General features: G+C 45.4%; 2 protein-coding genes across 3 annotated transcripts in view; one reads left to right on the top strand and one right to left on the bottom strand.

Moving 5' to 3' along the window:
* IGFBP2 (insulin like growth factor binding protein 2) overlaps window positions 1-15,066 on the top strand; it is a 59,113-nt gene extending 44,047 nt beyond the window's left edge. The window contains exons 2-4 of one of the 2 annotated variants that reach the window (XM_060278475.2): window positions 3,342-3,532; window positions 7,160-7,300; window positions 12,265-15,066. In XM_060278475.2, coding sequence (XP_060134458.1) covers window positions 3,342-3,532; window positions 7,160-7,300; window positions 12,265-12,432 — 500 coding nt within the window. In that variant the 3' untranslated portion in view covers window positions 12,433-15,066. Of the gene's footprint in view, window positions 1-3,341; window positions 3,542-7,159; window positions 7,301-12,264 lie in introns of both variants that reach the window. The other variant, XM_035128175.3, reaches the window with a different exon arrangement.
* Window positions 15,067-20,550: 5,484 nt separating this feature from the next.
* RPL37A (ribosomal protein L37a) lies at window positions 20,551-25,346 on the bottom strand. The gene is made up of 4 exons (XM_035128202.3): window positions 25,313-25,346; window positions 24,240-24,368; window positions 22,971-23,053; window positions 20,551-20,695 (listed from the first exon to the last, which is right to left on the bottom strand). The coding sequence occupies exons 1-4, from the start codon at window positions 25,313-25,315 to the stop codon at window positions 20,632-20,634; spliced, it is 279 nt and encodes a 92-aa protein (XP_034984093.1). The 5' UTR covers window positions 25,316-25,346; the 3' UTR covers window positions 20,551-20,631.
* Window positions 25,347-25,599: the final 253 nt, after the last annotated feature.

Below are 25,599 nucleotides of genomic sequence, written 5' to 3'. Positions count from 1 at the left end.
GATACTCTTAGGGCTACTAACCTCATTTTGCTACTTCTTTCTTCTCCATGCCTTGCCTTAGGGGAGAGGTGTCTGTTTTGGCTATCTCTCCATCTAAGATGCAAGGGCAAGCATAGCTTTTTGCATTCTCCTCCTTAGTTACATAGAACTAGGATCTTTCCCCTATCAAGCATGTCTTTCCTGCAATAAAAAAATAGTCCCATTGTGGTCATATCCAGGGCAAAGCAGGTTGCCTCCACAGTGATTAAGTGCCAAGTTCAACTTCTGCCGGTGCATTTAAATAGTCATTGGAGCAGACATTGCAAAAGCAGGGGATCCTCCCAAATCTTTCCCTCTCCAAGCAGACTTGAGACTTTTGCTGCCCAAGGATCCCAGCAGAAGTTCAGAAAAGGTTGGTGCGGGGATGCTGCCGCAACACATCGGAGCTGGGACATGTATTCTGGACTATAAATTGAATGAATGAAGAGGACTGCATCACACCAGCTCGGGGAAGGATGGGAAGAATGAGTGCATTGTTCAGGCCCCCAATATGTACCTTCAGCGATGGAAAGCGAGCAAAACGGGCAAGTAGGGCATGCTGCTAAAAGCTGGATTTGCTCGTGCTGAAGAGGGATTGTCAAAGCTGCCGTTTCCATGTGCTTTTGAAGGGCTTGAAAGCACTTCCTGTGGGGAGGTGACAGCCAAAGGAGGCCACGGGATGCCCATTTGGATCATCCCTGTGCCAGCAGCCGTCCGGGACAACCAGAGGAACTTGCTAAGCAACCACCCATTGGAACATACTGTTCATTCTCCTGCTTAGCAATCCCTTTTCTACTCTCACAGTTATGCTGAAAAGACCGGACAGCAGCGGAAGATAATGCATCGGAGGAGGGGGCAGAGTGGGGTTAATATTGCATCACTTATCTGAAAGGCTCTTGACCAGCCTTGAGTTCCAGATCTTCAGCTTTTGCATAGTTCTTAACGCTTTGAGCTAAGCACAAATCCAACCATGCAATGATGGCTGGATCATCAGGTGATTATCTTTTTTAAAAAAATAATAATAATTATGTGCCAGTGTCATGCATTAATTAGTAGGGAAGTATCATCTTGGGCTGGAAGGAAGCTACCTTGGTAAGTACCCAGCAGACTATTTTAGGCTACATGATGGTAATAATTTGAAACTTTGACGCTGGTGGACAGGTGAGCCATATGATACCATTGGATTGGACAGCCCAGGCATTAAAGCACAACAAAATTGGACCCTGGTCTTCTATGAAGACTTGATCAAAGGAAGTATGCCAGTTGCATGCCAGGCCAATCTCCAAATTCCAGCAAGGGATTTGGGGCTGGAGAACCCAGGTCTGGTTTCTGGTATGGCTCCAGCTCAGCCCTGGGAAAACTGTGAAACCACAGCTGAATTTGTCACACTAATTGTGAAAAACTGGGCAGCACTTCCCAACTGTGCAATATTTAGGGGTCATGCGGGCTAGAAAGACAGTCGAGGTTCTGCATAAGAGGTTTGGAGCAGCTGGGTCTTTGCCAAGTCACAGTCAACAGTTGTCAGTGAATTTTTGATGTTTCCATGCATGCTCCTACACCAGCCAGGTGAGGTCAGGCTTTGGCAGCCAATCTGTACTGAGCCTCATCATAGAAGCTCATAGAAACCGCCTGTAAAAAGTCTGGTCTGGAGTTGGCGACATCCAAACAGCTACAGGTCCAAATTCAGCTGACTTGTGCTGAAATCAAACCTAGATGCCATAGGTTGCTGGTTAAGGCAGAATGGACTAAAATGAGGACTAGGCCAAATGTTCACCGGCTCTGATCTTTATCTTTATCTGATCTTCAGTGAAATAGAACTAACTCGTGACATAGCCAATTAGATTTGTCTGTAGGGGAAAAAAAGTTTCACATTTTGACACATTGAAGAAACAGTTGAAATTTTAGCTTGGAAGTGTTGATGAAGGTACCAGAACAAGAGACCTTTTTCCACGCTGCCCCCCCCCCAAAAAAATCATTAAAATCGTGAATCTTTTCAGCTCAGCCATGACTTGAATGATGACCTGTCCTCCCCTTCCTGGCCTTTCATTAAGATCTTGTAGGGGGGGCTTTACATTTGTTATACAATCGTGTATACAGTGATGCATCACAAGACGAAATTAATTCATTCCGTGAGTCGTTTCGTATTGCGAAAATTTCGTCTTGCAAAGCGCGGTTCCCCATAGGGGAAAAAATTGCAATACAATTTTTTCTATGGCTGTGCTTCGCAAACCGAAATTTTTTTGCAATATATATAGAAAAAATCGTCTTGCGAGTCACCAAAAAAACCGCGAACGCCTTTCGTCTTGCGCGAGTTTTTCGTTGCGTGAGGCATTCGTCTTGCGAGGTACCACTGTATTTGATTTCAGTTACATGATGAGATAGTGAATTTGTTTATAAACAATGCAAAGCCTGCTTTGTTATGTTGCTTTTTATTATTATTGTTATTATTATTCTTGGCGTGATTTCTCATCTAGTTGCTTTCTTCCTTTTTTGGTTCTTTTTACTTATTTCCCAAAAAGGGGCCTCTTTTTAAATTCATTTTATTTATTTAACCAGAGCCCTTAGGAGTAATTATTTGCCCCTCACCCCCCATCCCCCATCCCCTTGAGCTACTTGGCCATGTTCAGCTCAGATTCTGCTTTGGAACCTCTTGAAAGCCTGAGGGTGACAGGTCAGGAATGAACTTGGCCCACAGTATCTGAGTGGAGGGGGATCATCAAAGGATGGGGACCAAGATGCTTAGCTTATCCATTTTAAAATAAAAAATCTTTCTCCTTACAGTATAAATGGGACATAATGTTCTGCATGCTTAGCCAAATGGTCTCCTGCGGTTCAGACATGTGCGACTTCTGATTTGAAATAAATGCATTATTAAATACTTTTGACCATTTTTGTAACCAAGCATTTAAAGGCTGGAACAGGGGGCGGGGAGAGAGTGTTTCCTCAAAGCAGAAGCTCCACCTTGTCTTGGCTGCTCTGCAGGGGGAGTTTTTTGGGAATCTCACACAGCTGGGATGCCACTTCCACGGAGCTGTGACTGGAGTTCATATCCCTCACTGTGGGGATTTTCCCAATTTGTTCCATCATGGGCATCTCTGGGCAGAGCATTTGGGTTCTGTGGCTAACATAACCAATACGCCAGTTCTAATTTTTCTAGAAAAAGAGGTGCCAGAACTCACCATGAACAGCTCTCTCGTTCTCTTATAATGGCATTGGCGCCCACCTGAGAGGTGCCGGAACTGGGTTCGGAACTGGGGGGGAAAGCCTTGCTGATGCCCCTTTTCTTTCTTCTCCCACCTCCTTTTCTTTTTTTGTCTGTGTAGATGAGGAACAAACCGAAGTATCTATTGCAGAGAACGTGGTGGATGCCGCCTCCAGTGTGGTGAGTGGCGGTGGACGGATAAAGCCCCCTAAAAATGGCAAGGAGTTTGCCGTCATCCGTGAGAAGGTGAATGAGCAGCAAAAGCAGCTGGGCAAGCCTACCAAGCACCACCACCACTCGCCATCAGTCAGGGTGAGTGAGGTAAACAACGGGTGCAGGGGATGGTCTTCAAGTCCCTGGAAAGGGTGCAACATGTTATTCTTCTTGGGGGGGGGAGAACTATATGTAGTTCGAAGATGATCACTTGGTGGGCTTTTTCTCTAGCTGTCAGAGGCATCCCTGTCCCCAGTCTCCATTAGTAGCTGGAGGAGACTTGCAGAGAGTGAAGGATGTGCTGTTGAGTAGAAGAGTAGGAGCTTTTCCCATCGTCTGGACCCCCTGGGAAACTCGGCAAACCTGCTGGAACTGGGTGTGGAGAGGGCAGCTGAATGGGACACAGCTGTTGGGCTACCTGAGAAAGTACCAGCCACTTTGAGCCCGCCCGTAAAAAGCGAGTCTAGAGTGAGAAACTAGGATGGTGTCCGCTGTTTCTAGGAACTCTTCTCATTGTGAGACTTTTGTGGGCGAGCTGGGAGTTTCTTTGGACCCTGAGTGAGAACCCAGAGGCTGAGAGCTTGATCCACAGAGTTTCTGGTTGTCAAATGAATAAAGTTCATTGGGTGAGACTGAATTCTGCTCACCTCCCCCGTTGTAAACAGTGCTGAAGGTTACATCGGGGCCAGGCTACAGGAAGAGATGAGACAGCACAGCGAGGAGGAAAATAGAGCCAAACAAACAGAACACAGGATACCTCTTCATGAGATTGATGGATTTTGGCAGGGCCCAGGAGGAGGACTTTGCCACACAGTTGTCATTCAGGATTACAGCTGGCATCATCAACCAGAGTGCAGGGATAATTCCTATCAATAGCTTTTCTAATTTAGCTGTGGATCCTCTTCCCCCACTTGTCGGGTAGAACTGATGCCACATAAGCTTTTGGTCTTATACTCACAACTCTTGGAGGCTCCTAGAGCACCATTGCTTAGATGCCTCCAGAGCAGTCTTGGTGGTGGTGCTGCTGCTGCTTTTCCTGGGGTTTTCCATTCTCCTGCTCTGTGCTTTTAATTGCCACACTCAAGCTGGTCTAGTTGGCTTCACTGTTCCCTGGCGGGCCAGGTTCCAGGCAGAGTCTGAGTGGCTGAAAGGTATTCAGGATGCTTTCTTGGACAGAAACTGGTGGACCGGAGTGCTAAAAATTGGTTTTCAGAGTCTCTTCAAAGCAATTGCAGGCTGCATTTAGGGACCTGGCGTGCCGTCAGCTTGTTGGTGGCCTTTGCAATCTTCAAAATCAAAAGAGAAGGGCAGCGCACTGGTGGCCCAATCAGATAAGACACGTAGCTCTGGTTATAACTTATGGAATACTATGGAGTCGATAAGCTAAATAAAACCACTCACCCAGAACAGGGAAAAGAACCGTGGCAATTTATCTGTGAAAGATTCCTTGCCCAGCTGATTGCCCAGAACAAGATCTACCACTGATATGAAGATGGCTGGAGTATTAAGGCCTCACTGAACATGTCTGAGTAAGCATGCTTAGGATTGTCCTGAAAGTTTGCATTCTTTATATAGGCTGTAAAATTTTCAGCCTTGTACAGCAATGGATCCCAACCATCATACTATGTGTTTCCTGGTCTGGGGTCTATAGGCGGGATAATGGAGCGTCTCAGCAGGATGATTGCATTATGTATGCCAGGTAGTGTTAAACATTGCAGCTGGGGCAGCAACCTCATGACCAAACACCACTGGGAATTAGAAGGTAGCATCGGGGTGGTGGGGGAGCTTAGTCTCTCACAGTACATGAATATTAGCTTGCAGAGCAGTGAATCAAGATGTATACAAAATGGTAATGTTTGCCCTCCATGATGAATGGAGGCACTGATTTTGTGCACACTCCCGGACTGGATAGTACAACCTGAGGCAATATAAAATGTCACATTACTACCAGCAGCATAGCCAGGGATATGTGTATATATAAACTGTGTGCTAAAAATATCCCAAGTTTTGGGCCACACTATAGCCTAACATCCAAGCCAAGAGGAGCTGAATTCTGCTGTCCGTACATCACTTATGCAGAGCAGGAACATGTTGCGTGGGTTTTCTTTTTCTGTAGCATTTCCTCAGAGGCTACCATTAGGGGTAAAGAGTAACACACCGTGTCATACCTTTGCTTCCTAACTATTGGAAACTCTTTACAGCACCCTCTGCCTCTTTTGATTTCATCAGTTGATTTCATCATTCAGTTCCTATTTTTCCACAGCCCAAAGAGTCAGGAACATGTTGCTGCTGTTGTTGTTAAGGAAATAAAAGTCGAGAGATCTCAGAGAGCTGAACTCTGTGGCAAATAGCGAGACTGTATCGTATGATCACAAGGATAGCTCAGTTGGTTCGAGTGTGGTGCTGATTAACACCAAGGTCGCAGGTTCGAGCGTCGTAAGGGACAGCTGTATATTCCTGCATTGCAGGGGGTTGGACGAGATGAACCTTGGGGTCCCTCCCAACTCTTATGATTCCAAAAATCCCAGAACACACTGGTGCCCTTCTTAAAACCGTACAGGAGCTTCGTGGGAGGTGTTTTGCCATGGGTTCTCCCTATGTGCCCCCTAGCATTTAAAAGGCTGCAATCACATATGATCAACCTTGGAAAGACCCATGTGATCAAGGGTCTCCATGCAAGGAGGGCTGACAAGGACTGCCTCAGCCCTTCTATCCCAGCCCAATCATCCAGAGGATCCCTGTTAGTTGTCTCTCTGTGTTACAGAGCCCTGACCAACCTCAGCTAAATGTCGGGCATTTACAGTACTGTGATTAGTCCCACAATATAAAGCAGAGATTCTACAGGCATCCTTGGGCATCTCTTGAGGACTTTTTAATACAGAGGAGACGATTGCAGCTGTATAATTTTTATCTTTGATTAGCCAGCTGCCTTAAAGACTATCTGTTTTTTTCAATACAGTAGTTCAAGGAGCTACTCATTGGTGCTTTTTTTCATAAGTATAGTGGGTGTAGATTTCTATCCAGTGTTTGAACTTTGTTTTGAGGCTATAAATCAAAGTTCCTCCTGAGAAGAGGTTGAATTTGATCAACTTAAGTTTGCAATTTTACTGGAACAGGTAGAATCTCCATGGAAATTGGGCATGTAACTAACCTCCTATGATTCTTCTAAGAAAGAAATGGTAGGAAACTGTCTTAAAGCATAAATATTTGCAAAGAGCTCTCAACAGTTCTTCTTCCCAGCCCAGACCTGTCTAAAAAGTATATTCAGAAGACAAAAAAAATCCTTGTTACATTATCCCCTTGTATCTTCATATCCGTTAATCAAAGATGATGCAAGCCAGTTATTTCAAATCGTTTGATATTGAGTGACCCAAGCTGCCTCTATACCAAGTGTGTTGTGTCTTTGGGCCTTGGGCAAATAACCATTGGGTCATAACACTTTGATCCTTTCTGGCAAATGTTCAACAGCCTCGAGACAGTATGACTACAGACGAAGTGAGGTGTGCTAGAATGCTTTCTATGATGCTTTGGGATGAAAAGGAGTCGGGTGTGGGTTTGGGGGCAGAACCTGCAAAGCTACCGTAAGCAAGAACTGCAAGCATTATGTGGCAGAGAGACCCCTTGACTTATATCCCACATGTGTCAGAAGGTGAAAGCCATTGTGTCAGCTGAGCCCTGCCTGATGTCCTCATTTGTTTTTTCTTCTGCTTTCTTGACCTTTTGCAGACCCCCTGCCAACAGGAATTAGATCAAGTCTTGGAACGCATCTCAACCATGCGCCTGCCAGATGAACGGGGTCCGTTGGAGCACCTCTATTCCCTAAATATCCCAAACTGCGACAAGCAAGGCCTTTACAATCTCAAACAGGCAAGTGCAGAGGGTGCTTGGGGCCAGGGTCCTTCAGACAGCTGTCATTTGAGGGATCACCAGTGCTGATCAAGGTATGCAGGGCGGTTCAGCCGGTTCTGGTTTTTGCAGGTCAGCATACCTAAACAGAGATCAGCATGGGCAGCTTGGTAGGACTCTGGGTAGGTTTGAATACCTTTTGAATAGCCTTTCAGAACTGGGCGAAAAGGCCATCTGGTTCTGTCTAGGGCAGGGGTCAGGAAACTTTTTCAGCAGGGGGCTGGTCCACTGTCCCTCAGACCTTGTGGGGGCCTGGACTATATTTTGAAAAAAATATGAATGAATTCCTATGCCCCACAATTAACCCAGAGATGCATTTTAAATAAAAGGACACATTCTACTCACATAAAAACACCAGGCAGGCCCCACAAATAACCCAGAGATGCATTTTAAATAAAAGGACACATTCTACTCATGTAAAAACATGCTGATTCCCGCATCCGGCCCCCAGGCCTTAGTTTGGGAACCCCTGGTCTAGGGAGATGCTCTCCAGCAGCCAACACAGCACTCTTCAGGACCTAAAATTCCCATAATCCATGCCCATTGGCCATGTTGGCTGAGGGTGATGGGGTTAGGAGTCCCAACAGCATTTGGAGGGTACCACATTGGCCACTGCTGCTCTTAATGCTCATGGGGAAATCATAATGGTGCGAGTGAAAGCCCCACTTTTCCTGTTGTTCGTTTGCCAAGTGGCAGAAACCGCCTGCTTTCCTCCAACCAGTCTTACACTCCCCAAGGATGTACTGTATCTGGAATACAGAACGGTTGAATGAATCCTAAATCTGGTAGATAAATCTACCAGTCTTCCTTTGAGCTTATGTGCCACTCAACAACAAGCATATTTCACTTGCAAACCTTGTTCTGAAACCCAGGGTCCATTCATGAGCAGGAATGTAATAAGAGTTCAGTCGACATCTTGGTTGAGGTTTATCAGGGGGTGGGAGGTCGGGACGCCGAGCAGGCCTTAGGAAGCCTTGTGGCAATGATTCTACGTAATCATTTGGGCATGGGTCTGTGACAACAATGGCGACCTTCTGAAGGTAATGGGGCTCTCCTGGTCAGCAGACAAGAGCTGCATTTCTAGGTTAGCAGCTGACCTTGTACCACATCCCATGTTCAATCCAGAGCCTCAACTTTTGGTTGGAGATAAAGCACACCAAAAATATGCCCATCAATTCTTGGAAAGCAAATGCGCCTAATGGCATTTGAGGGGACTTCAGCTCCCAAAGTTTTGAGTTTGCAGGCACTGCTGTATGGATCAAGCTCTAAGGGAGAAAAGGGCTTTCTGGACCCTGCATCCTGCTGACCCATGCAATAAGGCATAAGAGCAGCAGCAGCTCCCAGGAACATGGAGCCAGGAGTATACTTCTGGTCAGCGGCGGAGGAAGCTGCTTGGGCACCTGGGGCGGTGCGCAGGGTGAGGGCGGGGCCTCTGGAGTCTGCTTGCCTCCTCCCACTCAGCCACCCTATAGCTGGGGGGGGGGAGGCAGCAAGCGGACCGTTTGGGCAGTGCGAAGCCTGCGCATGCTCAAGCCACCGTATACGGTATCTCCCAGAAGAGATGCGTGGCTCGGGTGCACTCCAGGCCCCACGGTGAGTGCCACCCGGCATTTTGTCACCCCCCTCAGTGGTGACACCCGGGGCGGCCTGCATCCACCGCACCCCCGTTTCTGGTCCCATCTGGTGTCTCTTGGCGGGAGCACCTGTTATTCTCTAAAGCATGCATCCCCAAACTGCAGCCCTCCAGATGTTTGGGCCTACAACTCCCATGATCCCTAGCTAACAGGACCAGTGGTCGGGGAAGATGGGAATTGTAGTCCAAAACATCTGGAGGGCCGAAGTTTGGGGATGCCTGCTCTAAAGGTTGACTTGGCAGATGTATCTCTCTGCTTTTTCCCTTTCTAAGGCTAGCAAGCATAATTTATTATTATTATTATTAGTCCTGCTGGACAAGCTGGGTGTGGACCCAAATGTAGGGTGTGGTTGCTTTGATGCAACTTTCCCCCTTTGGGGGAGATGAAAGCGGCAACCTTGATTCCCCCAAGGTTCTAATTACCTTGCAAGGCCCACACCCCACAGCTGTGGCTAATCCCCCTTAAATGAATTAGTTCCCTAAAGGGATTTAGCTGTGCTGAGTGAATCTTGCTCTTCACATTGCCTTGTCTTGCACCAACATTTTCCATTGACTCAGGAAGCAGGCAGGTACATACATAGTTCAGACCTGTACAGCCCTTGCCCGTCATGTTCATCCCTGCCGCAAAGAGAAAAAGAAAAACAGTATTGCCTGAAGTTTGGTTGCTCACACGGGTATTACAGACACACGTATTTATACCGTGTTTCCCCCTTTTTAAGGCGTAGCCATAAAGTAAGCCATGGCAGGATTTTTAAACATTTGCTAAACATAAGACATACCCCGAAAATAAGACATACCTCCATGCCATGTGGAGAGAGACCGCCGAGCGCCCCAACCAGCCAGTGGGACTCAGAACGCTGGCTGCAGCAGCAGCAGGAGGAAGCCTGCCGGCTCGGTGCCTGGAGCCAGCTGCTGCAGCGACGAGCGCGCAGAGCACCCGAGCCAGCGGTCTTGCCTCCGCCTGGCCCGACCGAGGAGACCTGCCTCCCCGCCTCCCAGAACCAGTGGCTGCAGCATGGAGCGCGTCGAGCGCTCCGCAGGACCCAACGCTTGTAGTGCTCTGTCGGGCCGGGCGGAGCGCCTGAGCCAGCGGCCTCCGCCTGGCCCGGCCAAGGAGACCTGCCTCCCCACCGCCCAGATCCGGTGGCTGCAGCGTGGAGCGCATTGAGCGCTCCGCAAGACCAAGCGCTTGGAGCGCTCTGTCGGGCTGGGCGGAGCGCCTGAGCCAGCGGCCTCCGCCTGGCCCGGCCAAGGAGACCTGCCTCCCCACCGCTCAGATCCGGCGGCTGCAGCGTGGAACGCATTGAGCGCTCTGCAAGACCGAGCGCTTGGAGCGCTCTGTCGGGCCGGGCGGAGCGCCTGAGCCAGTGGCCTCCGCCTGGCCGGCCGAGGAGACCTCCCTCCCCACCGCCCAGATCCGGCGGCTGCAGCGTCGGGCGCTCCGCAGGACCGAGCGCTTGGAGCGCTCTGTCGCGCCGGGCGGAGCGCCTGAGCCAGCGGCCTCCGCCTGGCCCGGCCATGGAGACCTGACTCCCTGCCGCCCAGATACGGCGGCTGCAGCGTGGAGCGCGTTAAGCGCTCCGCAAGACCAAGCGCTTGGAGCGCTCTGTCGGCCGGGCGGAGTGCCCGAGCCAGCGGTCTCCGCCTGACCCAGCCGAGGAGACCTGCCTCCCCGCCGCCCAGAACCGGCGCAGCGCCAAGCGCTTGGAGCGCCCTGCCAGGCCGGGCGGACCACCTAAGCCAGTTTTTCTTCTTTTTTTCTTCCCTTTTTGTAATGTACAGAAATGCAAACTATAGCTTATCATCATCATTAATTAATGTACAGAAATGTAATGTACAGAAATGCAAACTATATCTTATCATCATCAGGTAATTAAAAAAAAAAGACACCCCACCGAAAATAAGACACCCTGTGTTTTTTTGAGAAAAAAAAGTTGTAAGACGGTGTCTTAAAAAAGGGGAAACACGGTAGATGCCTTGTTCATTTGCTTTCTATTACTGGTTCAAGAGCTAGGATAGTCAAATCCTTCTTAGCAATGAATCTGCAAAGGACCTTCAGGACAAGTCCCAGTCTCTGAGTCTCAGTTCCCTTATGCATTAAATTGAAATGTCAGAGGCCTGTAAGTTGTCCTAGCCAATGAGTATAAGAATGGCTCATCGTTTTTTGCATTCCATACGCTGAGATCTTTCTGTGGCCTCAACCTTGTTACATATGCATTAGCTCCACTGCTAAACACTTTACTGCTTTTGAAATGTCAAGTGCTAATCACATAACTCCCCACTGTTGTCACATTTTTGCAGTTTATGCATGGTAGCATGTGAAAAGAGTGATCTTTGCTAAAATATACTGTTAGCGGAGTTTTTCTTTTTCAGGTCACTCTTTCCCACTCCTTTCCATGAAGCTCCCCCTCCCTCGTTCCTTTGCCACACACGTTCCTCTCCTGTTTCCCACCAGGAAACTGGTATTGCAGCTGCTTTTTAGGAAAGCCAATTTAAACCTTACATGTGGTCAGGGCCGTAGCTAGGGGGTGGTGAGGTGGGCCCCCACCAGGGGTGCAGGCGATGGGGGGGTGGGCGCAAAATCTGCTTTAAAATAGGTCCATAAATATAAATATTGATTGCCTCATAAGAAATGGTTTTTAATAGAGGGTGAATTGAGTGGGTAGGGTGGGGTTGGAGGAGAGGCAGAAAGAAGAGCTAATTTGCCCCTAGCTAGGGGGCACAATCTGGATGGTTCTGCCAGGGGTGCAAGATCACCTAGCTACGGCTCTGCATTATCATATGGTGAAATCTGTGGACACTCCAGGATCCCCGACGCTTATGAATCCTAGCCATGAGTTAAATCCACTGTAGAAGTAATGGGTGGGTGGGTGCAGAAGAAGTGTATCTCTTGCACACCTGTTCCTATATACCACTTGCACCAGATATGAGGAAGCCCCTACTGCAGTAGAACATTTGCATCATCTCAGACTTTCCCTAAATATGATGTTGGTCTCTTTTAAAAAAAAACACCACAAGAGGTGCTTGTATATTTTGATGGGATGTATAATGGTGTTACAGTGAAACTTCAATGCTCTCACTGCACGACAGTTGCAGGCAGCGATTTCCCTTGCATTCTTGCAGCACCTCCAGCCCATTGGTGCTGCTCTTAGAGGTGAATGGTGTAAACTGCTTCTTCCCTTCCCTGTCTGCGAAGGAAGGAAGTCGAGAACGTTGTTTTCCATGTGCTCCATTTCAGGTAGTCATGCCTAAGCCAATGGTCTCTTCTTCTCTCTCTCTTCTCCAACTTTAGTGTAAGATGTCGGTGAATGGCCAGCGAGGAGAATGCTGGTGCGTTAACCCCAACACTGGGAAAATCATCCAGGGGTCGCCCACTGTCCGCGGAGATCCTGAGTGCCACCTCTTCTACCCTGTGCATGAGCAAGAGGACCGGGGAGCACATGCTTTGCATGTGCAATAGACGGACGTGTTCTCTCTCTCTCTTTCTCTCACTCGCTGGCAGGCAGGCAGCTTGGCCTCTCGTCTCAGCGCTGGATTTTACATGGGTTTCGATGCATCTTATTTTTATCTCTCTCTCTCTTTTCTTGGAAGGTCCAGAAGCCCTTTTGTGGGCTTCGTGTGCCTCCCAGTTGCTTACCTTTAAATCCTTGGGGAAGAATTGCAAAGGGGCTTGGTGGCAGGGGTGGGGACGGGGACTGGTTTCTAAACCTTAAAAATAATCTTTTGCCTAAGAGGTTTCACGATTATTAGACCACTTGTAGCCTTGCAGCAAACAAGCAGGAGAAACAAGGGAGCTGAACTTCCCTCTTGGCCGTTGAATTTCTTACCCAGGCCTCTCCAAAGAACCCGGGGGATCATGGTGGATGGGAGAATAATTGCCCCAGCCCCCACCTGCCATACACACACACCAAAGACCAAAGATTGTAAATACTGCATGTTGCCTGCTACACACAGCCCTGACAACCCGTTCCCCTGTTATTGTGTGGGTTGTAGCATATATTGAGGGGGTGAAGAGAATCCTTGTCCAGCACATAACTCAGCTGGAATGCTACACAAAAAGCATATAGAGTGGGAGGGAGCTACTTCCTGACACCAATTTCTTCCACAAAGCACTGCACTTGACACAGAAGTTCAACCCCTCCTCTTTCCCTGCCCTGGGAGCCTTATTCTTTAAGAATTTTGCACCTCTGGGCAACTTTCTCTTAGGTAGGACCTTGTATTGCATTCAGTCTTGATGCATCCTAAGAAACACTAATACACAGAAAATGTCAACGCTAGGCAGTCAACTCTTTCAGATAAGGTTATAACGAGAGTTAAACTCAAAAGCAGGGAAGAGAGGGGTCAAAAATTGGGGGAAGAAGCTTAAATTCAGTTGTTGTTATTCCCCCTCCCCCAAGAAGCCAAAACCCATTTAAAACCCACATTTTAAGCTGCTGCCAATGTCCCTCCTTCCTTTTGCTTGGGACCCAAGTGAGCAATGCAATAGGTAAACAACACTTTATACAGTGTGCGGTAATCCCCCGAAATGCAGACTGAGAAGATGATGGACACACATGCATATATACACATGGACAGAATAATAATTAATATCTGGGAGCTGGGGTGATGTGGTGTTGAATATGACGTTCCCAATAATAGATTGTGCTTCTCTGATATTGTTTCAGACACTCTTGATTTGGCTTTTGTGTGGATCATGCAAATGCTGAAAACTGATTTAGCAGCTGCATGAACAATTAGATTTTCTTTTATTATATATACCAATTCATATTTACAGGACAACTGCTAGGTTCATCTACTTAGTATAATCATTGGAGGTTGGGTGCTTTTGTTTTTCTGAAATACAGTATTTTGAGGGGGGGAACCCAAGCAACATAGTTTCCCCCCCCCCTTTCTGCAAATGTCCTGAGTGTGCAGCAAGTGCTTTACTTTACCACCACGTTTTCACAAGTGGAGCAATTTCCTTGTCCTAACCGCCATCTTGGAAGAGAAGTGTCTTGAACCATTATGCAGCAGTTAGTAATCGGAGGTGGTTTCAACTACTTTTATTCTTCCCTCTCCTCTCCATTGTGAAAATGAGGTGGTAAATGAACAGTGTGAAAACGCCACCACACACCACCCTAAAATAAATGACTCATAGAGATTGACTTTCTTAGTTGGGTTCTTTCTCCCCCAAGGCAGAGATCAGATGGAAGAAATGAGGTGAAATTTAAATGTGTAATGCAAAAGAGTGCGAGCAGTCGTTGAGTAGTTTGCTGGATAGAGAAAACAGTGGTGGTGCGGCAAAATGCTAGGTAAGTGTTTGTGGAATGAGGGTGCCTGCTCTGTGAGGGAGTACAGAACAAGGGCAACGATGCAAGTGGTTATGACGGAAACAGATCCCAAGTACACTGGAGACTTTTTAGGAGTGGACATTGTTCAATGACCATCCCATTAGACCATTTGGATAAAAAATATGGCACATTCTAGCCTGCTGCGATGATGGATGGATGAAAATGAAGAGTGTTAATGTGGTGGTGAGATTACCTTTTTTAGTACCAGGCAATTTTGCCTGGCATTTCCCGAACCCATAGGCTCATAAAACAGAAAGTGTTATTGTTTTTGGGATTCCCCACACAGCAAAAGGGGGGGAAGGGGGGGGGAGAATAATTACTGCTTCCCATTTTCAATCTATTTAGCACCCATGAACATTAGTGTTAGTGCCTTGATGGGGAACATCAGCTGCCCCTCAGACTTACCTTTAGCTACCTTTAGGTTCTTTTTAAGTACAAACCTAGAACTGTGGTGCATTCAGCATCAATGAGGACATCAAAGCACCTCCAAGTTCTGGGGGCATAAATATGTGTTTCTTTTTTTGTTGGGTTTTCCCCCCTCTGAGAGGCATCCAGATTCCATACTGCAACACCTAGTGATTATAAGGGGGCAGGTGGTGCTCTTTGTGGTTGATACACATTGAAGAGGAATTTGAACATCACAAGCATCAACTCACAACTGAAATTTGTACTCCTGTTTAGAAATCACAATGCTTTTTTCTATTTTGTTTTGATTGCTAAATTGTGAGAAAGTTGGAATAAATGAAATGGGATGCCAAACAAAACATGTGTCGCCCTGCAGTTTATTGTATTGTGTGTGGCCCAGGGTGAGAGCATCAGCATTCACCTGGTGAGCCAGCTTAATGATACAGTGGTACCTTGGTTCTCAAACTTAATCCATTCCAGAAGTCTGTTCCAAAACCAAAGTTTTCCAAAAACCATAGAATCATAGAGTTGGAAGAGACCACAAGGGCCATCCAGTCCAACCCCCTGCCAAGCAGGAAACACCATCAAAGCTTTCTTGACATATGCCTGTCAAGCCGCTGCTTAAAGACCTCCAAAGAAGGAGACTCCACCACACTCCTTGGTAGCAAATTCCACTGCCAAACAGCTCTTGCTGTCAGGAAGTTCTTCCTAATGTTTAGGTGGAATTTTCTTTATTGTAGTTTGAATCCATTGCTCCGTGTTTGCTTCTCTGGAGCAGCAGAAAACAACCTTTCTCCCTCCTCTATATGACATCCTTTTATGTATTTGAACATGGCTATCATATCACCCCTATCAACCAAGGTGCGCTTTCCCATTGAAAGTAATGCAAAATGGATTAATCCGTTCCAGACTTTTGAAAACAACCCCTAAAACAGCAATTTAACATGAATTTTACTTTCTAACGAGACCATTGATCCATAAAATGAAAGCAATAACCAATGTACTGCAGCCACACAATCAATCAATCAGTAGCTGAACTAGGTTCCACACAGTCACAAAAACAAAACAAAGAGCCGAAAATACAAAAAATGGAAAAAGCAAAGACAGACAGACCTCAGTGTGACACTCAAATTGGAAGCGTAACACTCAAAACAGAGCATGTTCAGCTTCCGAAAAAAGTTCGTAAACTGGAACATTTACTTCAGGGTTTGCAGTGTTAGGGTTCCAAGTTGTTTGAGTACCAAGGCGTTTGAGAACCAAGGTACCACTGTAAATTACAAACGCTGCTCTCATTAGGCATCACTGCACATCTTCAGCTGTTGATCCTATTTGTCTGCTCAGAAAGGGGAGATGTTCATGACCAGCTTTTTATGTATCTGTATGAGTTAGCATCCACACAACTGGAGTGTGAGACTTTGCTCCCAGGTGCAAACACTTTCCTGATTGGTAGGACTGTCAGAGACAGTCTTGGTAAGGTAAATCTCCCTTGAAAAATGGTGGACATCTCCTCAAATACAGCAGCATCTGTCCAGAAAAGACCAGGCACATCCTGACACATACATTTGAAAGTGCATCACAAAAATGTAGCAAGGTAAATAAAATGAAGGGGATTGATTGAACTTCAAGCTAAAATTCCACTGCCGAAATGGAAATAGCCTCTTTGGGGAAGCCATGTACACACACAAAAAAAACAACCCAGGCCAAATATGTATTGAGCCTCTTTCAGCATCTTTCCATTTCCTGGGGGCTAAGGACAACTAGGTAACTACAGAAGGAGTTGCATGCTCTTGAATAAAGTTGTCTCAGCTCATTTATAAAATGAAAAGGCAAGATCAATAGAACAGTGGCCAGGGAGGGAAATGGAACTAGTGGAACTGCAGCTCCCACATGAGGCCATTTGTAAAACTGAAGCTCAAGTATCACAGCAACCCAGCAGAGAAGAGATGTGTTTGTTATTTCCCATATAAATGCAATATTCCCCATGCATGCTTTTAATTTAGTTCTTACAAACTTATTATTGATATACTATTATTCTGTGGTCAGTGACGGAGCAGGACTACGTGTTACTTGTGCCAAAATGCCCTCACCGTATTAGGCAAATATTTTCTTGTGGTTGAATAGAATGTTGGACTTAAACGTAGAGTTCGTTTTCTGCAGGGTATGGAGGGGAGTCCTGGATGGGTTGTTCCTCCCACTTGCTCCACTGAGCAGGATCAGTCAGATTCTGTTTCTAATTCCAAAGTGCACTACAGCTTTAAACAAAACAAAAACTACAGTACCACCTTGCAGCACAATAAATAGAAAAATAACCATGTAATGGAAGAGATGAGAAGAAATGACAAAGTTGGCTCCAATCTAGGACAAACCTCTTCAATGATAACTCCATCTCGCCCTATACTGTAAGTTCCCAATTAGCTAATTACTGAGGACCCCCTATTTTTTCAAAAGCCAAACCACAGGTACCCCCTACTCTTGGAAATTTTGATAATTCTATAGTAGTTGCCTGTGCAAAGCTGTTTTTTGAAGAAAATGTGGGGTAGCCCATAATAAGCAATGGGTTTTAGGTATACTATAAAAAAAACCTGGCGCGCTCTGCTCCATGGGGTCACGAAGAGTTGGACACGACTAAACTACAACAAACAAACAAAACAGACCATAAAATTCATTATATTACCATGCAAAAAAGACAGTAATCCAGTTGGGAGGCAGACATTTTATTAATGTATAGTACAAGTGAACAAATTATGTCTAGCAGCTACTAAATGATGATGATGATACTTACTTACTTACTTACTTACTTACTTACTTACTTACTTACTTACTTCCTAGCCACACATCTGTCTGGGGGTTGTCCCAGCCACTGAGCGGCTCCTAACAAAATGTTCAAAACACACTAAACCTAAATGTGATGGGAGAAATCATGCTTCTTTTTGTCTTGAACAATCTCTTCCACATCTGGTTCAATATTTCCTACTTTTATTCTCAAATCTGGTTCAACATCAGGCCAATTTCTATGCTTGTTCATATAACAAAATGTTGAAAATGTTTGTTCACAAAGAGATGTGGAACAAAAGGGAACTAGATGTTTCAAAGCTAGATGTTCAGCTAACTTCTTATAATCAGCAAAAACTTTCACCCAAAATTGGTCCACTCTACATTCTTTGATTTCAATGAACCATCACAAGTCATGTCAAGAAGTGCATCTTGCTTTTCTGTAGATGAGCCGTTAGTTGTACATCACCACATTCAAAAGGATTCCTTATCCGAAGGTTTTCAGGATTTGGCGCAGGGAAGTAATCTAAATCATGCAGGTGCTTAGTAATGTAATGTTTTCCTTCTGGTATCAATTCGTCGTCAGTGGCCTCCAGAAATTTCTCCAGTGTTGGGATGTTAGTGAGGCTTCCTTCGACTTGGCTTCCTCAAAACCATAGTTTTTTAATCACTGCCTCAATCTTATCTTCAATGCAAAAAATATTCATATCGCTACCTTGAAGACTTGGTGTTGAGGGTGTTAAGTATGTGAAAACATCTGCTAAGTAGGCTACAGTAGCCCTTTCGAGGACTCGGAAATCCTTAAGACTGCAGTAATAGCCACAAAGAGCAGTTTCCAGCCCTGATCCCTCAGGCTATAATTTGTATGGGCTAGAGGGGCGATTTGGCGTCTTCCACATGTGCTGGTCCCAGTTGAAAACATTTACGCACTGTGGGAGGTATCAACAGAATGGCTCATCGCAATAATCTCAAAATGGACTCGGACCCTTTTGTTCCATGACTGAATGGGAGAACGGCCACTTGCCTCTTTCAAGATACTAGGTTTCAGGCCCTGATCTCCCCTTAACATTTGCATTTAAGAAAATTTCAGCTTCCTCCTGCACCACATCACCTTCCGGGTTCCCTCATATATGCACGTGCAAGATCTACCAGAAGCCAAGATGGCGATCTCTATCCTCCCATAACAATACTATGCTCCTCTGCCAGATGTGAACCCACCATTACAAGACCATGGCCCTGCTTAAGAGCTGTGCAGTGGAACCTCGAGTTACAGACATAATCCGTCCCGGAAGCACGTCCGCAACTCAAAGTGTTCGCATCCAGAATTGCCACGTCTGCTCATCATGCACACAGCACGATTTAGTGCTTCTGCGCATGCACCAAGCGTAATTTAGTGCTTCTGCACATGCGTGAGCAGTGAAACGCAGAAATAACCCGTTCTGGTACTTTCGGGTTGCTGCGGGACACAAGACGAAAACATGCAAAAGTTCCTTTGCTGGAAAATATCCACTACTGCATTGAGACTTTCCATCTTAAAGGTAAAGGGACCCCTGATCATTAGGTCCAGTCGCAGACGACTCTGCGGTTGCAGCGCTCATCTCGCTTTACTGGCCGAGGGAGCTGGCGTACAGCTTCCGGGTCATGTGGCCGGCATGACAAAGCCGTTTCTGGCAAACCAGAGCAGCGCACGGAAATGCCATTTACCTTCCCGCCAGAGCGGTACCTATTTATCTACTTGCACTTTGACGTGCTTTTGAACTGCTAGGTTGGCAGGAGCAGGGACCGAGCAACAGGAGCTCACCCAGTCGCGGGGATTCGAACCACTGACCTTCTGATCAGCAAGCCCTAGGCTCTGTGGTTTAACCCACAGCGCCACCCGTGTCCCCCTTTCCATCTTACTTATGGTACTTCTAAAAGAAAGGAAATGCCTGATAAAACTACCTTCTAAACAACATTGTTTAGGAGATGTGCTCAGTATCTTGAGATTCAAGAGAAAAGAACATACCAGATTTTTTTAAAAAATGATTTGAATAGACATCAAATTTTAAAAAAATTATTTCAGACAAAAACAATCGTTGACGTATATGGTACAGATTTTATGAGTTTTTGTTATATTCCAAGTTAAAGTTTCAATATGGCAATAATGTTTAGCCAAGATTTCGGCATTGCATGGGGTTGGACCATTGAGTCCCGTTCAACTCTACAAAAATATGATTCCCGAATGCTTTGAACTCAGCCAATTATGTGTGTGAAAAGTGTCTCACTCACTGCACTGGCAAAATACTGGCATCCCATTAGAAAAGTGTGAAAAATGCAGGGCAGAGAAATCTTCACTCCCAATTTTTCCACTCCTGCTGGGGATCAGGATTTAGCAAAAGTGCCCCTCTACCAGTGTGGAAGGCCCTGCTGTGCCCACCAGGCGCAGTGAAGACACATTACCTCTGGGCAAAGCTATTTTGGGCGGCACACGGAACAGAGCAATGCTGGTGCTAGATCCACTGATGAAAAGGTAGCCCAACTCTTGGAGACAGCTGATTTCTGCCCTGATGCCAAAGCAGCCTGGAGCTGGTGGAACAAAACCACCCACCCATTCACTGCCCCAGTCAGGAGGGAATCTGCTGCTCCTCGTCCTTCCAATTAGGATTGCTCCGTTTTCTGAAAATAGAACTCTACAACTATTCATGAGGCCTTAACAGCATTTTCTGTTCTGTACCTTAGCTCCAATTATATTTGGAAGAGTACAGATCACATGCTGGCAAAAATATCAGTTAAGTGGGATCAATTTCAATGTGAGTGATTATGTGCTTAACTCTCCCACCAAAATCAGCATGACTTACAAGCACTTCATTCTGCATGCTTTAATTTGTTCATTATACTTTTATTGGGATGTTACTGCTTGACAAATATGTCAACATTCTATTTTAACTTGACCTGATTTGGAATCCACATGTATAGCACATTATTGCTACTCTTACATAAACCAACTGAGATTAGGTGCAGAAAGGGAAAAAGCAAGATCAAAAAGGTACACTGCCTGATGGGACTGTTCTTGCACAAAACACCCAACAGGGTTCAATGTTCACAGCCACCTTTAATTGACAATAAGGACATGAACTGTAGAGGAAGAGTAACAGTGGAACAAAAATATGCTTCTACTGGTCTTTTAACTCCTTCAGTCTTCTGATGGCAGATTTCACTGTCACCGCTGAAGTGGTGCTGGAAGAAACAAAAAGTATCACTATTACTTCAAATGAGACAATTAGCAGTTTCTGTAATAAGCTTTTAAACTTTTTTTTTTAGAACAAGAGTCAGCTAAATGAAATGTTTAATAGAACATACAAAATGTTGGGGTTTTTCTTCTTTAGATAAATAATAATAATAATGTATTATTTTTACTCTGCCCATCTGGCTGGATTTCCCCAGCCACTCTGGGCGACTTCCAACAAAATATTAAAAATACAAAAAAAATCAGACATTGCTGCCTTCAGATGTCTTCTAAAAGTCAGATACCTGTAGTTGTTTATTTCCTTGACATCTGATGGGAGGGTTTTCCACAGGGTGGATTTGATTTAAATCAATCTGATTTAAATCACGATTTAAATCACGATTTAAATCACTAGTCAGTAAGGCTTGATTTAAATCATAGTTTTCTACATAAAGACTAATTATTCCTGGTATAACTTTAATATGCAAGTAGATGAAGATTTTTAGAATAACAACTTTTCATATTAGTTTTTTATCCCCAGTTTAATGGGTTATTCATATTTGGACAACTTAAAAATAATCATTACCTTAATAATAACAATTTAAATAGATTTATTGAACTGAAACAATAACATTACAGCATATGTTATTTGCTTAAACAAACATCCATGTTTGTTAACTAATTTGGCTAAACAAAATAATATATTTTAAGAAACTTAGACTGTCAGCCCAGCCTACACATGAAAAACTTAAATACTGTCCACTCCAAACAATCAGAAAAATATTGTTTCTATTCTATTCACTGAACTTCTTGAAACTTAGCACTGAAGGGGTTGTTTCTGTATTCATAGGTTTGTAGAACAATAGGATTAAGGTCTTTTTCTCAACTCTGTTCATGTTATAACATTTTTGCTGTGAAGAAGAGGCATGTGATCTCTGTTGAGTCAAATTCAGTTTTGAGAACTGCAAAAGTAAACCAAGCATCTGTGATAATATCTTGTAGGGTTAGGGTTAGAAAATGCCCAATAATCTTACAAAAACCTCTGGAAGAGCATGACATTGTGAATGGATTAATGGAATTTATTTACCCAAAAAAATAAACATATACAACCTTATTCTACATAATTAAAAAACTAATCTTTATTTCATGATGGAATAACCTTTGGATGGTAATATATTTTCCTCAAAAAGCATTTTATTTAAAAAAATCCAATTTAAATAAAAAAAATCGATTTAAATCAAAAAAATCCGATTTAAATAAAAAAAATCCGATTTTTTTGATTTTTTTAAAAAAATCATTGATTTTTATCCACCCTGGTTTTCCACAGGGCAGGCGCCACTACCGAGAAGGAGCAATCATGAGGACTGCCCCCATCCCTTGCATCAAGTATTTTTTAAACACATACAGTCAAACCTCTTCTTACGTCCGCCTCTGCTTGTGTCCATTTCACCCAACGTCTGCAGCAAACCTGGAAGTAACCGGCAGGTTTGCTGCCGTCCGCACATGCGCAGAAGCGGCAATTGCCGCCCATGCCTGCACACAATGGCACCTCTCCCAGCGTTTCGACCTCCGGAACGGATTATGGTCGCAGGTAGAGGTTTGACTGTACATGTTTGATAATTACATTGCTAATGTCTCTATTTCAGGGATGTCCAATAGGTCAATGGCGATCTACTGGTCAATGGCAGGGGTAAATCACGGTTGACCCCCCCCCGAAAAAAGCTCAACAACTGACTTCCTAAAAAAAAGCTCAACAACTTTTATCAATTCAATGGGTAGGTCACTGCCAGTTGTTTTTTTTAATAGTGGGAGTAGATCGCAGTCTCTTGTAGGCTGGACATCCCTGCTCTATTTAAATAACTTCTACCTTCCCTTTCACTCCCAAACACTGATCACTGTGAAGTTGAAGAGAAAATGTTTGATATACAACCATGAACCGTTTTTCAAGGGGATTAGACAAATGAATTAGAGAAGACTACCTAGTCATTGCAGCTATGTACTATCTCCTGTGTCAAGAGGAAGCATGCCTCTGAATACCAGCTCTGGGAGTCAAGAGCAGGAATGCACTTCTACACGTCCTGTTTGAGTGTATCATAAGGTTCAGGTTAACCACACCACTGCAAAAGCAGAATCCTGGACTAGATGGGTCCTTGATCTGATTCAGCTGGGTTCTTCTTAATTTACTTTCCACCAGCATACCAAACTCCACACAGCACCCACCACAGATGAAAATGGAATATTCCCCCCTAGGTGCGCATACCCCTCAACCAATATAATTTCTCTTACTTGTATGTCCAGGCGCCACCAGCTACTGTTTTCATACAAGAGCCACAGTGCCAAATACCCACAGCTTTCCTCTTCATTTTGGTCTGTAAAAAAACACACAAAAGCTACTTACTTCCCCAGGGAGCATCCAGCATACCATGGCACTTCCATCAAAATGCATCTCAGTATCTAGTCAACATTTTAAACCAGGGGTAGGCAACCTAAGGCCCGTGGACCGGATGTGGCCCAATCACCTTCTCAATCCGGCCCACGGACGGTCCAGGATTCAGTGTGCTTTTACGCAAGTAGAATGTGTGCTTTTATTTAAAATGCATCTCTGGGTTATTTGTGGGGCATAGGAATTCATTCATTCCCCCCCCCTCAAAAAATATAGTCCGGCCAACCACATGGTCTGAGGGATGGTGGACTGACCCACAGCTGAAAAAAGTTGCTGACCCGTTTTAAACACACAACAGTGTTAAAAAAAAGTGATGATAATGCATGTTTTTAACCCTACACACATGAATTTGCATAGAATCAGGTCTGAGCAAATGTAAGCTCAGGACCACACACCAAGAAACGCCACAACATGTTCTGAAACAGCAAGCACATATTGGGAGAACTGTTTAGCCCCATGGATTCTCTACTACAGTATGTACTTCCACAGGGGGTCAGTCCTATCCTTCCCCCATTTAACATCTACCTGAAATGGTGGTGTGGTCACTCAAGAGTTTTGTAGACTGCTGTTGTTACGATGCAGCTCTACTTCTCTTCATCGTCAGCAGCTGAGGCCATGAATGTGCTGAATCGGTGCCTGGCACCATTCAGATAACAAAAACTACTATAGAGTCCCTTTCAACTCTACAATTCTATGAAAATTTTCAAAAGTAGGGGGCTCATGGCTTAATTAATAAAAAAAACAGTGAGTCCACGGTCTACAGTACTTGGCTAACCACTGATCTACCTCATTTGTGGCACTCTAGATGCTGTTGGACTATCATTCCCACCATCTCTAACCATTGGCCATGCCAGATGGGGCTGAATACTGTTGAAACTACAACACCTGGAGGGCCACAGGTTCTTCATACCTACTCTATACTCTCATGAATTTGATTGCACATGGTGGTTACTTTCAAGCCTCTTTAAGTTGATTATTACAAAGAATACTATGCCTGAGCAGTTTAGTTAGCATAAGAGGCAAAAGGTAAACTATGACTATTAAGTGGAGTTTTGAAAAAAAAAAATGAAATTATGGACTGGGAGCTCTGCAGCAACAGAGGGTGCACTTACCTTGCCACAGAAGGAGCAAGTATATTTAGCATGCTGGCTAATTTCAATCTTCTTCACCATTTTCCTCAAGGAAGCTCCGTATCGGGTGCCATATTTACCCACAATCCCAACCTTCTTGGTTCGTTTGGCCTATTACCATTAGAAAAAAAAAGAAGCACATTAAATTTTCATTTCTGGCAAAGTTATTTGCAACTATACCCACACTTACAACAATTAACAGCCTGACTCTAGGCATGTTTACTCAGAAGACACGGTGAACTCAGAAAAACACAAATTCCAAGTTAAAGCCATTTATTACCGGTTCTCCAGTGTAGCCGTGACTAACAACTTGTAATAGATACTGAACTGGCATAGAGACCAGGTAACCAGGAGCAGAGGGCTGGCGACCCCTTTGCTATATTCATTTTTAATACGTGTGCATGCATTGCAGCATCAGTCCTAAACTGGTGGGTCAGGACCTACCAGGCCCATGCAGAGCATAGCTTTCAAGAGGACCCGAAAACCCAGGGATTCCTTAGCCACCTTCTGCAGCAAATGCTGAAGACCAGGCACCCTCAAATTCGGCCCTCCAGCTGCTTTGGGACTACAATTCCCATAATCCCTGACCACTGGTCCTGTTAGCTAGGGATGATGGGAGTTGTAGTCCCAAAACAGCTGGAGGGCCGAGTTTAGGGATGCCTGATTAAGACGAAGGCGACAACCCCTCTCTACTTCCCATCGTTGAATTTAAACTGGAGGAAGAGGAGGGAAAGGAAAACACTCTCCAGCTGGCCACCGCGCTAAGTCAAGCGAGGCCTCACAGCAGCAGCAACAGAGCACAAGCAAGGGAATCCAGCCCGCCGCCGCCACCATCCCTCTCCCCCGCCTCCAGCCCGCAAGCAGCAAGCGCCCCTTCCACCAAGCCGACTTCCCCAAGCGCCGGTACCGATCAAAACTGCTCCCAATGCTCGGCTGCCTGGATTAGCCTGCCCCCATGTTTCCCACTCCCGGCGATCCCGTGCGGGAGAGGCGAGCGACGGAGAGGATGGCGGCGGATAAAACCCAAGTAGCAAAGGAAAGGAGCGGTTGCTCACCATCTTGTTACCGCTGCAGGCCCCAGGGAGAGAGAAGGAAGTGCCCTCTGCGCACGCGCAATGCCCCACCCGGCCAGGAAGGGAAAAAAAATTCAGAGCGTGACGCAACCATTGAGACCACGGAAGCGACTGTCTGCACGCCAGGAGGTACTGCGACTCTATGGTCAAGACTTCCTCGTCTCTCTAGCTTTTCGGTTGCCTCGAATAGAGAGTAGCAGCCGCCGTAGAAGACGCGAGAACTAGCCTGAAGTCACCTGACCCTCCAGTCTGAAGTCACCTGACCCTCC

The sequence above is a fragment of the Zootoca vivipara genome, chromosome 1 (genome assembly GCF_965207765.1).
Source record: "Zootoca vivipara chromosome 1, rZooViv2.hap1.1, whole genome shotgun sequence".
Classification (NCBI taxonomy): domain Eukaryota; kingdom Metazoa; phylum Chordata; class Lepidosauria; order Squamata; family Lacertidae; genus Zootoca; species Zootoca vivipara.
Note: the sequence above shows the minus strand (reverse complement) of the source record. Positions and strands in the feature narration are given on the sequence as shown.